Source organism: Monodon monoceros, unplaced genomic scaffold, assembly GCF_005190385.1.
Source record: "Monodon monoceros isolate NGI ecotype Baffin Bay Population unplaced genomic scaffold, NGI_Narwhal_1 Super_Scaffold_12, whole genome shotgun sequence".
Taxonomy (NCBI): Eukaryota; Metazoa; Chordata; class Mammalia; order Artiodactyla; family Monodontidae; genus Monodon; species Monodon monoceros.
This window is the reverse complement of record NW_021703768.1, coordinates 42651344-42667048: the sequence shown is the minus strand read 5'-3', so window position 1 is coordinate 42667048 and position 15705 is coordinate 42651344. Positions and strand designations below refer to the sequence as shown.

Below are 15705 nucleotides of genomic sequence, written 5' to 3'. Positions count from 1 at the left end.
TATTCCAAACAGTCTTCTCAGGTGATCCTGATGCCTTTGGTAGGGACATAGGAACCATGGCACAGTGTCCTTCTTAAGAGGATCACGGAAGAAAGTTCTGTTTAGTTTTAGTTCTAGCACCAGTGGCCCTACTTCTGGGAAAATAGTTTATTTTTATTTCCTGGTTACTGTAATTCGTGTAACTGATTCTGTTGATCTTTTTGCATTGACTCATGTGAAGCATAGAGCCAAATATGGCTCCTTCTAGCAAAAGTGTAGGGAGAGGGCTTCCCTGGTGGCGCAGTGGTTGAGAGTCCACCTGCCGATGCGGGGGACACGGTTCGTGCCCTGGTCCGGGAAGATCCCACATGCCAGGGAGTGGCTAGGCCCGTGAGCCATGGCTGCTGAGCCTGCGCGTCTGAAGCCTGTGCTCTGCAACAAGAGAGGCCACAACAGTGAGAGGCCCGCGTACTGCAAAAAAAAAAAAAAAAAAAAGTGTAGGGAGAAAATTATGGCACTTTGGGTATTAACAGCATTCCTATCTTCATCTAATCTCTCTTACTCTCATTTCCTCCTTGCCTCAATTTCTTCACCAAATTATTTATTTTAATTAATTAAATGTATTTATTCATTTATTTACCATTTGACCCTCTTCACCCATTTTTCTTACTCCTCATCCCCCACCTCTGGAAACCACCAATCTAATCTGTTCTCTGTATCTAAGAGCTTTTTTCTTTTTTTTTTAAAGACTCCACATATAAGAGAGGTCATTTGGTATTTGTCTTTCTCTGTCTGACTTATTTCACTTAGCATAATGCCCTTGAGGTCCATCTATGTTTTTTGCAAATGGCAAGATTTCATTCTTTTTTATGGTTGAATAATATTCCTGTGTGTGTGTGTGTGTGTGTGTGTGTGTATACACCAGTTTCTTTATTCATCATTCATCAATAGACACTTAAGTTGTTTTCCATATCTTGGCTATTGTAAATAGTTCTGCATGAACATGGGGGTGCATATGTCTTTTTGAGTTAGTGTTTTCATTTTCTTCAGACAAATATCCAGAAGTGAAATTGCTGGATCACATTGTATTTTTATTAATATTTTGAGGAAAAATTGTTTTTAATTTCATATTTTGTTTTATTGTAGGTATTTTTGTATTTTGCTTTAAATCCTGTTTGGAACAAAATGTGACATAAAAAAATAATAAGTGCTATCTAAATATTTGTATAAACCTTGATGATTTTTTCTTTTCTTTTTTTTTAATGATTTTTTCTTAACTTGAGTTAGGGTGTTTGAATTTAGTGTTTCTTATTTTAAAAATACAGCTTAGGATGATCCAGCAGAAATCACAACATAAACCTGGTTAAAGGTGATGCCATTACTGTCTTGTTTAATCACCTTCTTGCCCTTTTGGGGGATAGTGGGTGGAGTCGGGGGATATATCGTTCCCTGTATCTTATTTCCATACAAGACAAGCAGATAGTCTTCTAAATTTTATTCAGAATAAGATCAGCAGAGTAGAAATACATCAGTGGTACATGTGAAAAAGAACTTGATTTCTTAACAAAATCAGTCCTAATGGGTTAGGAGTGGACCCTAACTGTGCTCCACTTTAGCTACATTCAACTACCTCTGAAGATAAGTTGGCCTGTGGAACATATTATGAAACAAAAACGAAAACAAGCAACTGGTAGAGCTAAGAAAATCATGTGTAGTCTTAGTTTGCATGAGATGGGGCCAAGATGCTTTTGATCCAAGCCTGGTATTTCCAGGTTAATAGGATGTAGATTCCAGGTTTCTTGGCATCACCACATTTACGACCTCCAGAGACTAGGGCATGGAAGACACCTTTGCAGATCAAGGGGCCCCCTGAGTCACCCTGGAAAGAAGAAAACGGGCAGATAATTGGTAAGAAGCTGTTGAACTTTTTCAACCATCAGCTGTTAGTTACTCAAATGATTATTATCTGGGTCCTTGGTTTCTTTGTGTCCTGCAGAGTGCCTGATACAGCCCCTGATGCAGTATAGATTCTCTGTGTCTCTGTCTCCATCCAGGACCATGGTTCTGTCCATCTGTCTGTCTGCCTCTCTTTGTCCATGTCCCTGTCTCTGTCTAAGACTATGTATATTTACATCCTTTGGTAATCAGTGACTGCTGAACTTTATTCATGAAGAAATGGGTAGGCATAAAGTTTGAAATAACCCACGGAAATAAAAGAAATTTTCAAAATTATGAATTCCATTTTGGTGCTCATGGATTTGAAATCAAGTTGCTATTGAGACTGGTAGAAAAGAGCAATGTATTAAAGTAAATGTCTTGGTGACAGGTACTCTATCTTCTCTATTATTTTTGTCTATCATCATATGATTGAACGTGGGGCTCTGCACATACCCGACACTTAGTAAATACTTGCTCAATGAACTGATTCTTGAGGACTCACTCTGACAACAAAACAATAAACAAAAATTCTGTCAAGGAAAGTGACAAGGTGATAGAGGGGGAAGCCTGGCCTTTCAGATAAGGAGCTAGCTTTCAAATCTAAAGAGCAGTCTTTGCCTCTGCTGCCAATCACATCAAAAACTGCAGTACTTTGTGCTTGGTTGGCTGTGAAAATAGAGGCTGAGGGGGTTGATGATCTTGGGGCACCGCAGTTACACATGATCTTTGCCATCATCATACCCTCCCCTTGATAATGCTTAATATAGTATAATGTGAATATTATATTGTATTTTTAAAAAAATTAGTAATCCATCTGTTCTAGGCAGCCTTCATCACCTGTAAACATGATCACCAATTTTTTTTTTTTTTTACTGCCTCAGGAAACAGAAGATTTTGAAAAGCATGACTGTTGTTCCTTTTAGTCAGTTAGCAGTTAGTCAACATTATTTAAGAAACACATAATATACATTTGAGCTTTTTGCATTTGGGTTTTAGAAGACCTATTAGTTTAAAGGTGGTGATGGTGGGGGGTTGAGAAGTTACCTTCTAATCACCACTACTGACCTCAGAGTTGGTAGGCTTTCTAAGGGCGGTAATACCCCTCAGTAAAAGTTATCAGATATAGTTAACTATCCTTTTAAGGATATTAAGTTAACACTTAATGAGTGCTTACTACGTGTTGCGCAAGTACTTATGACTCATTTGCATTGGTAGATGAGAAAGCAAAGAGAACACTGTGCAGGATCGGAGGGCACCTTTTTGGAGTTGTGATGCGATGTTCTCCATGCCTCTCCTCCTCGGTGCGGGTGTGCAGGTGGGGCCTGACTGTAGCTCAGCAGCCTGAAATGCCTGTTTGAGTGAGGGGTTCTTACCTGGCAGGAATCCTTCTGGCCTCTGGCATCTCCTGCACATACCATGTTTTTAGTTATAATAGGGTCGTGGTTGTAATAACTTTGGCTGTTGCAAACTTTTCGACTTATGACAGTAACAGTGACTTCTCGCAGGGTATCAGAGGGCCTTAAAAATTCTGGGTCAGTGGCTCCCCAGCCAATAACCTGGCATTTTGTTCCAGCTTTAATATCATTTTTGGCTCTTGGGTGGAGCAGTTGGACATGTTTGTTGAGTTTTGCGGCCGTGTGAAGCTGACAGATTGAAAAGAGAATAAATTATCATTTGTCCCCAGTAGTATTATTAGCCTGAGTGATGTATGTGTGGTCCCTCTGTGCTAGGAGGGCGTCCCTCTTCTTGAATCTACTTTGGTGGTAGCCCACAGCTGCATTTGTGGTTGTTGCTTTTCTGAACATGCTCTTCATTTCCCTTAGAGCTCAGTGATCCTTGGGGAGGGAGCTTACACAGAGCAGGAATTTTGCCCAGTCTCTAGCAAACTGGCCTTTGCTCCGCATTGGATGGTTTGCTGTGGAATAACATCCATAGGTCATGACTTTGAGGGCTGGGCTATTTCCTGCTAGATAGGACCCTTGAGTATGGTCTAGACTAAGTTTGGACTAGACTAAGTATGGTCTAGACTAAGTTGTAACTCACTTCTATATCCCTGAAGTCACTTGCTTGGCTCTGTTGTATAAGTGACTTGTATTTTTCATTTGCTAATGAGAAAAGCATTGGGGAAAAAGCTTGCAGTGTGGATCCTTGGGCCTGTTGGGGTGTTCTCCTCCCACGTATGTGAGCATCAGAGCTGTTTTAACTTGTATAAACACAGCCCAGATGCATCTGTGATAACTTCTTGTTTCTCTCAAGGCAGTAAATGGAGTATAATGGGCCCTTATAAAATATGTCACAATCACCTCGAACAAGGGGAAAGTGCCAACAACATCCTTTTGTGTAGATGATTTAACAACTGAACTGTGCTGTATAAGAATGTTGGAGAAACTGAAGGAATGCAATGCTACATACCTCAACCAGCATAATATCATTCGATTTAGGATCTGATGTAAATCTTGGGAATCGTATGAATCTTTTAATCTCAAATGTTTGTTTGGAGGCCTCATTCTTTGAGAGAGAGTGTGCTCCTAAAACCACTTTGGAAGACTGGCCTTTGGCAAACCTAAAAAAAGCAAAGAGAATAGACACCACAGAATGATTCTCAAATCTTCCAGTGAGGAGTAGAAATGGTGGAGGAGGCCATATACCTACAGGAATAAGGACCAGCTCCAAGATAACCTGTGTAGGATTAGGTGGAGTGACAGAGGTGTCAGTGGACCCAATCACGAATGGATGATAACAAGGGCCAAACCCATCCCACTCCAATTCCCCAGCCTTGCAAAAGAATATCAGGACTTGTACCCTACTGTGGGGAAAAAGGAGTGAAATCCTAAGTGACTGAGATCAAGTTTACAATAAAGTTGTGTTAATTTATATAAAAATAAAGGAAATTATATTTCTCGAGTTTGTGGGTTGTGATTTATATCCACCATTGTTAAGTTTTTTTTATTCAGGTAAAATATACATAACATGAAATTTATAACTTTAACTGTTTTTAAATGGTTCTGAGGCATTAAATACATTCACATTGTTGTTCATCCATCACCACCACCATCAATATCCAGAAATTTTTCATCTTCCCAATGTTAAGTGTTTTAATAACTAAAAGGTAAAAAGGCACAACTCTACACTTGCTAATCTGGTATGTCTAAACCTCATCTCAGGGCAATATGGAGAAGTAAGGTCCATTAGACGGTTTTCAACTATACTCATATGTTCTGTCCCCTCAGTTAGAAAGATGATTTAGACAAGAAGGGAAAACTTTCCTCAAGGTGAAAAATCATTTGAAATTAAGACACTTTAGAGTTAGTAGTCATTGATAATTCCATTGTGGAGATTTAGAGGATAAAAACTGGTGAGTCAGATGAAGAAACAACAGTTGTTTTTTTTTTAAATCTCTAGTCATATACAATTTTAGTACCAGTATTTCAACAGTTGATCTGATTTACTGTATGTTGAATAAAATTATATTTACATCTAGTTATGAAATATATAAATTTTTTTTTTGAGATCTTGACAACACCTTGGAGCCATTTGCATACTACAAAAATATCCCATTTTAATGTGTGTTCTCAGGAAACGACTTCAAATCCTTTTTTGGAACAAGGAAGGTGATAAAAAGAATTATATTTGTTTACATGTAACTATTTCATTGTCAAGTGGAAAAGAGTCAGGGCAGATTACAGTAAAAGCATACATACCCAATAAACACACATATATACATATGAATAAAGATTAATAAAAATTAAAAAGAGCACAGAAACATACGGAAAAAGGAATAAGAGGTTGTTTTAGGTTTGGGGAGCCAGTATATGGCTATGCTGGGGTGGGTTTGTGTATGGCAAGGCTGTGAGTGCTGGGAATTACTGTTTTTTGGTTTCTACCAAAAGAGTTTATTCTGGTTTATTTTGGGAATTCCAGCTCTATTTGTTGAAAAGTTTGTCTATTGCAAAATCAGGATGGGGATGAAATTTCTCAAAGGATGTAGATTGGATTTCTCAGGATTGATTCAAACCCAAATTCAGCGTACTCACTAAACCCAAAGCTTTGGAGGAGAAGGATGATATAAAATCCCTGGGATTACTGATATAATAGAAAAGATGGATACATACATAAATAACTAACACAGGAAGGCTGGGAGATACAAATGCAGGACGCGGAAGATGAATTCTGAGTAGGGAAAGGGTGCTGAGAAAATGTCTGTTTTTCCTTCATCTTTTACCAATTTCCTTGATTTGTTAATGGCTTTGAAGTGTATTAGTTATTTTTATCTCCACTGGGACATATGAATACCAAAAACAACCCAAGCAGACCATGAATGTTTTCTGAACTTTCCATTTCTAGATATACTTCAACTGTAATCTGTACTACAGAGGTCAATTTTTTTCTGCCCACAGGATACCTAGAATTACCTGAGTTCTAGGATCCCACCTCCTTACCTAAATCCAGGTATGAATTCCCACCGAGGAGAAGTGACAATACTAGTGTCTCTTTTGCACAGCGCAGTGTTTCTCCACAGGTGGTCTTTGGACCACCTGCATCAGAATCATCTGGAGGTGTCTGGCTGCATGGCACCTCTATAAGCCCCGTGCCAAGCCCCTTCAAGCCTCTTATTTCCTCTGCCACTCTGCTTTGGCACTGAGCAGTGTTTCTGCTTAAACCCATTCCTCTGGGTGTGTTAGTGAAGGTAGGGTCCCTATTTTTGGAATTCTCTTGCCTAAGAGAGGAGGGAACTACCTGGCTGTCAGAGATGGGCTGTCATGGTTTTATCCCATCAACACGACTGGACCATGATATTTGTTCCTCAGTGATTACCATGGAAGGTACAGATATTAATATAACATTAGATGACATTTATTAGGTTACTGTAGTGTGCCAGGTTTTGTGCTAAGCATTTTACATACTTTCCCTCATTTAAACCTCACCACAGCCCTGTGGAGGAGGTATTATGATTATCCCCATTTTACAGATGAGGGAATTGATGGTCAGATAAATTGACGAACTTGAGAAAGTCCCACCAATATTAAGCGGAGGCTCTGGGATGCAAATGCAGGGGGGATTAAAACTTCTTTTGTTTGAACCTGGGGCCTGGATTGGTAACCATTCTACTCTGGGAGGCTTGAGTGATTTGGGATGGAGTGAGGCCATGTGGAAGGGGCTGGGTTGGAGCGAGGAGGTTCCATCTATTCACTGGCTAGGCAGGTGAAAGGATGGGGGAGTGTACAGTGGGAGAAGGCATTGGAGGAGACTAGGGAAGACAGTGGACAAGAGTTGGTGAGAGTTTTGCTTCTGATAAATTGAAATGCTGAAAATATTATACAAGAGGATTTTTTACTGGCTTCCTTTTGTAATTGGCATGGCAACTAATAAAGGGGCCAAGAGACTAAGTGAGGAACTTAGTGTGGATGGGTAGTGAGAAGGGAACACCCCAGATTTGGCCCCCTTCACCATTTTGCTGAGAGAGGGCCCTGGAGTTAGTAAGCTATTCTCGTAGGATACTTGGGAGTCCATTTGTGGGAAGCCACCATTGAACTATTTCATAAATATTTTGGATTTCACAAAGCTTAATGTTTTTCTAAGCACCAATCTGCCTACATTTTTACACCCAAGTGTCCTGTAGAGGAAATCTGATCCACATATTCTGCAGTTCTTTAAACTACAGCCATTTAAAATAATATTTAGCAATAGTTTTTTTTTTTTTTTTTTAATTCCAAGACCTCTTTTTCCCAATTTTTCAATTTGGGAATCTATTTCTACTGAGTCAAGTTCACTTGACAAAATTTAAAATTCAACTTAATAATACTATTTACCTTTGGATAGCAATTTATGGCTTGTGAAGGACTTCACATAGTGTTCATTTAGCTTAGCAAAAACCAAAACCCAAAAAAGCCCCTCCCCTCCAATTTATTTCCTTTTTTCTATCCAGCATTTGTTCAGCATTTATAATAAATCAAGCTCTGTGTCTGGGGAGGTTATAATCCATTTGAATGTGTAACCACAAGCGTATTTGAAGATGTGCATATTCTGAATTGAATGAACAGTTATTGATAGTCACCCTCTGCTTAGCTGGTCCCCAGGGGACAAGTGCCCCAGAAAAGACAGAACTGATGAGGACACAAGGGCGATTTCTGTGACAGCAAGAGCCCTGCTTAAATGCAGTAGCCATGTTAAATTGGAAATTAGTGGCTTGCTATTTAGAAATAAAACAGAAGTTCTCACAGTTTGCAGGCTTCAGTATTTCTAATTTGTGTTCAAACAGTCTCATTAAAATGGAGCAACCAAGCAAAATCCCCAAAATATGGGAAGCAAGTCAATTCAGTTGTTCCATTTAGATATAACTGATGCCTAGAGAGTAAATGATTATGGCTAAGAGGTTCTTAAGTGAAGGGCTGTCATATTTGTAAGGAAAGGAGAAGGCCCCATCTTTTCTTAGCTTATTCAGCAAGAAACATAAGGAAGAAACATACAAACAAACACCAGCCCCCGTGCTTCCCTGGTGGCACAGTGGTTGAGAGTCCGCTTGCCGATGCAGGGGACACGGGTTCGTGCCCCGGTCCGGGAAGATCCCACATGCCGCGGAGTGGCTGGACCCGCAAGCCATGGCCGCTGAGCCTGTGCATCCAGAGCCTGTGCTCCGCAACGGGAGAGGCCCCAACAGTGAGAGGCCCGCGTACCACAAAAAAAAAAAAAGCACCCCCCAAGCCGAAACAAACAAACAAAACAACAAATGCCAAATTAGGTTTCTATTGCTTTTCTTTTTGTGATGGTAGCGGCATCCCAAGAAGGGTTTTGGACATTTTTAGCTGAAGTAAGAGAATCATAGAATGAGAAGTTATAGTCCGTCTTTAGAAAAGCTTTCATTTTACGTATCCCAGAAAAAATAGCTCTCTCTCTCTTTTTCTTTGTAAATCATCTATACTTTTTTTTTTTTCACCTAGTTAGATTGTTGCCCCTTACAGCTGTGATTCCCAAACTGTGGGCCTCAGACCTCTGCGGTGGGCATTGAGCAGAGGAGTAAAGGTAAGGGGTCTCAAAAATCTATTAGCAAAGCAGGTTCCTCATACATATAACAGTAATAAGAGCTGCAACTTATTTGCAGCTCACTATGTGCTAAGCATGCTAAAATATTTAAATAGATACTATTTAATCCTCAAAACCCCATGAAGCAGTTATATACTACTATTATTATTTCCCATTTGTAAAATGGGGTGCAAACTCAGGTTGTCTGATTTCCCCCAACAAGGTCAGGAATACTGCCGCTTCATAACTGTTGCTGTGTTCCCAGGCATTACATGAAGGACTTGAATTTGTCTATTGAGTTGCCTAGATCTCCCAGAAAAGGAGAACTTGGGGCAGAATCGCGGATGTGTGAGAGGGTAAATAAACTCCACCAGTTGGTCAGTTATCACAGAAGCTAAGGGTAGATCAAATTCTCTCCTGGGAGAGGCGAGCTTCTTTTCTAGCCAACTTGAGGAAACACAGTAAGCCTACTACTCACCGAGAGTGGCAGTGGGCCGCTGTCAGCACCCACTGTGGATGGATTAGCACGCCCCCGCAAATGTGATTGCCGCCATACTGCACGGAAGCCATAAATGGCCTGGAATGAGGTGACGCTTCTCTCCCACCGATAATCTCCATGTTGAAACCTCCAAAAGAAAACCAAAAGATTTAATGCAAAAGATCTAAGCAGATTATTTCATGTAATTCTTCTTTTGACAGTCATTATATCAGTTTTCAAAGATTAAAAAAAATCTTTGTCACCTAATAGTTATTATAATTTTACTGATGAACAGCTGGATAATACATTACATTTAAAGGGAGCTACATGGAGGTAAAAATTATTTTCATTTACAATGTAACAATACAATCACTAGAAAATCATTTAATTCTCACATGTGGTAGGTATGGGAGATACTTACACTCTGGAGTCATGTAAGTCCCGGCTATTAGGAAACACAGAAAAAAAGAAGAAAACTTAGTCATTTCAATGGCTTAGATTTAAGAAGCCCAGATGAAATACTGTGACTGTATTGGTGAAGGAAGAAGAGTGTGAAGACTGAGTTTCGATTTTGCAAATTTAACTTTCTCACCACAAGTGTTCTAGAGGTAAAGTTTTTCACACCTAAGATTAAAGGTATATATCAGTTTGGGGAGTTTCGGAATTGTGCTTTTAGCACTTTTTAGAGCAAGGTATGTGTGTCATAAAGTACTCATTTCTGTAGTTAACCATTTTCAATATCTGTATAAGTATGCATGTTATAAATGGTGAGAGAATAAAAAATATGCAAGCCATAAGAACTTAAAGAAGTTCAAAGATGTTCATTGCTCTAAAGTAATACTTACTATTTTTCCTGGCAGAAAATGATGCCTATCATATTTAGTTTCTCTCTATTTTTCATTTGGACATAGATTTATTATGTAGAGAGACGTGGAACCTTGCACAGATCACGGCTCCTTTACAATAAGGCTTAGCTAAAGTCTGAACATCATCCAGAGAAACCCATATGTTTTGTAGCAAATTTATTCGTAGTCATGCCATTTTCTCTAAATTTGACCAAATTTGGTTAAATTTTCATTACATTTTTGGAAGATTTAATAATGTTATTAAAGGGGAATATTGGCAACATATTTCTAATTCGGAGTGTCTCTTTTACTCATTTTTAATTGAAAATGACCATGTGTTTATCCAGGGCCTTAATAATAATATCTTTTAAAAATCAAGGACTGCACTTTGTCACTCTCCCCAGGAACAGATGAAACACATTGCCAGGCTTTCTACTATACTTTCTCCTTCACTACAAAAGGTATTCGACTTAAGATTCGACGAGATTCTGTTTCTGCTGGGTGCTGATCAATAGCGCAAATGTTGTAAAATGAGTATGGATAGACAAGTCAGGCACCATGCATGACCCCAATCACTTTGCAGAAACACTGACCAAAATTTACCTTGAATTAACAGGTCTTATTTTCCTTTTTCTAAGATATGTGTGTCCTATCTTTTATTTTTTTTATAAAGGAGAATTGAAATACAGAGCTATTTTTCTTGGCAGATTGTGAAAAGCTCCTACTAAATTGCTCTCTAGCATAAGACAGTGGGAATAATAAAAAACAATATTATACTTGTATATTCTACATTAAAATTTAATGTGTCTTAAATTATTTCCAAAATTCTCTTTACATGATCATTTATATGTTTTCATGTCTTATGTCTGTGAGAAAGGCAGGACAAACTACTATTTTTATGTTACAACTGAAGAAATAGGTTCAGAGAGGCTACGTAATTTGCCTAAGGTTACACAGCATACAAGCTGGACCAAATCATTTGTCTGATCTGAAATAACTTGTATGTTAATAAGTATACCACCGGAGCACAGAATTTGAGAAGTATCCTGTTTGCACTTTACCAGGATGCAGCAACAGTAAAGCTCTCCTGCATGGTAAATAAGAATTAACAAAACCAATGCAGAGTAGTGACTTCCTGTCTCATAGACCTGTGGGTGAGACAAGGAGGAGCCGGATTAAGAAAAGCCACAAACTTAAAGCAGATTTGTTATTTTCAGCCAAAGGTCCTCGTTACTTTGCAAGTCATTGTTGTCACTGTTGGTGTGCCTTGATGGATTCCTCATGTGCCACTTCTGCAAGCTGTAAAGTGGGCTTGATGATGCCAGCTCCCCACTGTATTGCAGTGATGTTGGGAACATAAGAAAGATAATGTGTGACATTTGGAAGTGATTTGAGCTGTGAGGAAGAAATGAACTGTGTAAAAGACAAAGCTTCATTTTTGCCGGGGTGGCAGGGGGGCATGGTTAAAAAATCTCTCAGCTGCTTATTTCTGTGTAGTAAGGACTAGTATCCACATAGATTTTTACAAATTGCTAGGCATTTTCAACTCTATTTCCTGGGAGGTGGCTGTCATTAGTCTTGTTTTGTGGATAAAGACTTGCTGGAGATTACTGACCTAGCAGGTGGCAGATCAGTTCTTAAACCCTTAGGTGCTGGCTCCAGGGTCCATGTGGCTTTCAACCTGACCACATGCCTGCCCTACTTTGACAAGTTCTGGGGCTTAGATGCTCTAAGAGGCAAGCTGGCTGTGCAGAGGGAAAAAGGATTTAGCCATATACACTGCAATTAGACATGGTGAGATTTAATTCAATTGGGAGGATTTTTTTTTTTTTCTTTAGAATTTTTGGCTTTTTTTCCCGGACGGTCTCATAACTCTTTCTTGTAGCTGTCCTGGAAAATTCTGAGAATCGTGTTGGTTTATAGTAAGGAGCTATTTGGTTTGGGCTTTAAACTGATGCGGGGGTTAATAGCATCATTTGTTATAACATTCAGGATCCTGGATTTGAGAACAGTGAGCTGTGTAACATGATGAGCTCCACCATCTAATTTATTTCTTGGTGTCGATTTTTGTTCTGTTGAGTCTGCTGCGGGGAGAGCCGTGTTTGCTTTGGATGAATTTTGTAGCAGCTGTGCTGGGCTGAGCAAGTGTGAGGCGGTGCTCCGAGCGGGACCAGTTCACAGGTCAGGGGCCTTGAGGTTCTCCTTTGCTGTGTTGTGTTCAGCTGTCCCTATTAGCTGTTCTTGGCGATGCTGATTTTGAGCTCCGGGTTTTTGTTTTCCTCCATCCCTACTGTCTCTCGACCCTTCTGTGTTTCGAGAGACCCATACAGAGCAGTTGTCTGGAAGCTCCAAAGGCCACATGTGGTTCTCTCCTTTGGGCTTCCATCACATTCATTAGCCACGCCCTCTAAAGCCTTGTCACTCAAAGGATGGCTACCAGACCTGTGCCGGTGTGTGACCTGTTTATTACCCATCTAGGGCAAGATGAGGACAGAAGTTGAGAGGCAGAGTTTAGAGGCTGTTACAGTCATTTATCGTGACTCTGTACTAATTTGCTTTATTTAATGAAATGTAATTTAATGTCTGTCCAACCTAATCATATAATAAGGCATGCATTTTGTATGCCTTTTTAAATTTAATTTTCCTACTCATCTGTGTTTTATTGTATAAAAGTATCAGTCCACGATGAATTGAAACAAAAACCAAACAAATGAACGAACAAACAAAATTTCAAAACGTACCTGGTCTACCCCATGGGTAGTTTGAGTACTGCTCTGTAGACACAAATGCAAAGCATGTCTATTTCAAGCCCTTCCCATTTCTTCCCTTTTGACTTCCTTTGGAAAGTTTTCCAACACCAAGGTTTCCAAGACTCCCATGGCTGTCCTTCACCAGGCACTTGAGATCAGGATTTGGCAGAATTCTACTGGGTCCTTCCTTTATGACCACCACCCTCTGGGCCTTGGTTTCTGTCCAGTAATGATTTAGCTAATCTGATACATGCATCTGCTAAGAATTATGATGAAACTGGCAGTTTTGAAAATTGGAGTAGGGAGGGTTATTGGGGTGCTGTATGATGACATTATGTCCAAAGATGCCCAGAAGACAAATCCTACTTCAGATTACAGCCATTCCTTCCATGAGATTCCATAAAATGGATGAGCTTGAGAGCAACTGCAAAGGAAAGCAAAGTATCCCTTGACTCAGACCTGAAGCTTTGGACTTAACCTCAGTGTAGAGAAACTGGGTAAGCTGCGTTGGAGCATATGGAGCCCTGTCTTTTCCTAAGCTACTTCATTTTAAATACTTCAGAGAACTGCTCCATGATCTCCCTTTGGTGGAATGATGATGGTGATTAAAGTAGGATGGAGGGAAATTTGTTTTATATTTCTCTGCCTTTTAATCAGAACATATTTTGCGTATTAATTATCTTCCTTTATTAAATATGAGTATGTTTCCTACTCACCACTATTGAGTTAAGTAACACAATAGTCCTTTAACCTCCTCCTCCTTTACTCCTCTCCAAGTCAACTATGAAATAACTGCAGTGAATGAGAGGTACAATGGGTAAGTATGGACGGTATCTTGGCATAAGGAATAACCACATGAAAACAGCTTGAGAATTTGGCAGATGGGGATTTCCCAGTACACCTGGAGCTGGCTGCCTGGCCAGATACTGTCCTAATCTTAACTTTTTCTCCAGGCCTCAAGCTGCCCTTTTGTGACACCTCTTCTTTTTCTTTTCTTCTTCAGGGTGGCTTTTGATGTTCATTTTCACTGAGTTGAAATGTTATGGGAGGGAAAGTCCCACATGGTGTGGTCCTGTGATGTCACTGGACATAATCACTCACACTGTCTGCAGTGTTTGTCCTAAAAGATTTACACATGTGAAAACCCTTTCAACAGGGATGACTGCCAAAGGAAGGTTTGTAGCCCTGATCTCTCTCCCAGCAGCAGACTTGTAGGGCCACTGGCCTTGCACAGAGGAATTGAGGACTTGCATGAACCTGGTGGGGCTTTGGGAAGAAAACTGGCGTCCATATGTAGTCAAGGGAAAGATGTCAGGGAGAGAACTTGGTGATAGAAACCAGAAGAAATGTGGAAGCAGGAAGGGAAAGGAAGGAAATAAATAAATATTGCAGAGGAAGGAAAGAAGAAAACAATCAGTGGAGGATGGGAGGCCTTACAATGAAACACTTCCATTTATAGTTGAACATCTCAGATACTGTGATGTGTCCCAAGCCAAATATATCATCTTTTTTACAATAGAAACACATCTGTTAAAAGGAATAATCTTATCACATTGAAAGCAATTAAGTTGTTTAAATGAATCAGATTGGTTTCATAAAATAAAGCAAGAAAACTAGTAGTTGTTTCAGAGAGGATGGTCAGATTCATTCATAAGGGAAACACAGTAAATGCTGTAGCCAAGCTGGAACTCAATAAATCAATTGATTCAGTATTCCTTAATTTTTCACTTACAATGAATTCAAGTAGAAATTGTCACACAGTTCTAAGTGTGATAGAAATACTTTTCCCAAAGGCGAATGATTAACCAAACAACACACACACACACACATACACATACACACATTTGCACATTCCCCTGCCCCACACCCACTGATCCCTAAATCCCTATCGTACTCTTTATCACAAATAAATTCCAGGTGGATCAAAGATTTTCTATGAAAAAAGTGAAACCATTATAAACATTAAATGAAATGGTAAGTTAAAAGCAATGTTTGAGAGAGGAAGACATAAAGGAAACCAATACATAAGAGTATATAAAACTTTGACTTTTGTAAGGCAAAAAACACCAGAGGCAATATCCAAAGACATATGATAAAACATTCCCCCCAAAGATAATATCTTTAGTATGTGAAGAGCTCTTACAACTACATCAAAGAAAATAGGAGTAATAATAAATGAGCTTGATAATGAACAAATCAGTATAAGTATAAACAAAATAATGCTTTAGTTAAATTTCCTTTTAAGGAAGCTAGCATATACATAATATTTTTTAAAAATATTGATGATTTTAGGATAGAAAATAAAGCACATTTTTGCAAGTCTTAGTAAGTAAAAGTTTGATGCACTAGTGGCAAAACTATAGCAAGTGCTGATAAAAAGACCACCAAGCTGAGAAGATATAAATCAACGAAAGCATAATCTACTACATTCACATTGTTGGTTGACAAGTCAGTGAATGGGTTTTGGCAACAATGCAATGATCGTGCTTTTTTCTTTTAGATCTTGAACTCTGTAAATCCTCTTTCCTTTCACAACTTCCTTAATTCACCTCTACTTCTCTCCAAAATCCAAACACATATTTTCTCTTCTCACCAGCATTTCAGATCACTGGTCTTCTTGCAATTTACCCACGTCCACTAGCTTTCTTCTGGACACATCTGACCTCTTTTCAGTCTGAACAAGATGGTCATGTTA

The 15705-nt window shown here is 39.2% G+C and overlaps 1 protein-coding gene across 1 annotated transcript; it reads right to left on the bottom strand.

The window, feature by feature from the left end:
* Positions 1-1188: 1188 nt before the first annotated feature.
* GZMK (granzyme K) lies at positions 1189-9960 on the bottom strand. Its single transcript, XM_029215720.1, has 5 exons — positions 9837-9960; positions 9416-9563; positions 4330-4480; positions 3291-3560; positions 1189-1858 (listed from the first exon to the last, which is right to left on the bottom strand). Exons 1-5 carry the CDS (start codon positions 9898-9900, stop codon positions 1697-1699), a joined length of 795 nt encoding a protein of 264 aa, XP_029071553.1. The 5' UTR covers positions 9901-9960; the 3' UTR covers positions 1189-1696.
* Positions 9961-15705: the final 5745 nt, after the last annotated feature.

Bases quoted from the DNA above. Each gene is read 5' to 3' on its own strand.
- GZMK (XM_029215720.1), bottom strand. From the start codon at position 9,900: ATGACTAAGTTTTCTTCTTTTTTTCTGTGTTTCCTAATAGCCGGGACT. The intron at 4,481-9,415 runs GTGAGTAGTAGG...TGCTTTTTTTAG, and splicing joins GCGGCCCACTGCCACTCTCG to GTTTGCCAAAGGCCAGTCTT. The intron at 1,859-3,290 runs GTAAGAACCCCT...TCTTCTTTCCAG, and splicing joins GCCAGAAGGATTCCTGCCAG to GGTGACTCAGGGGGCCCCTT.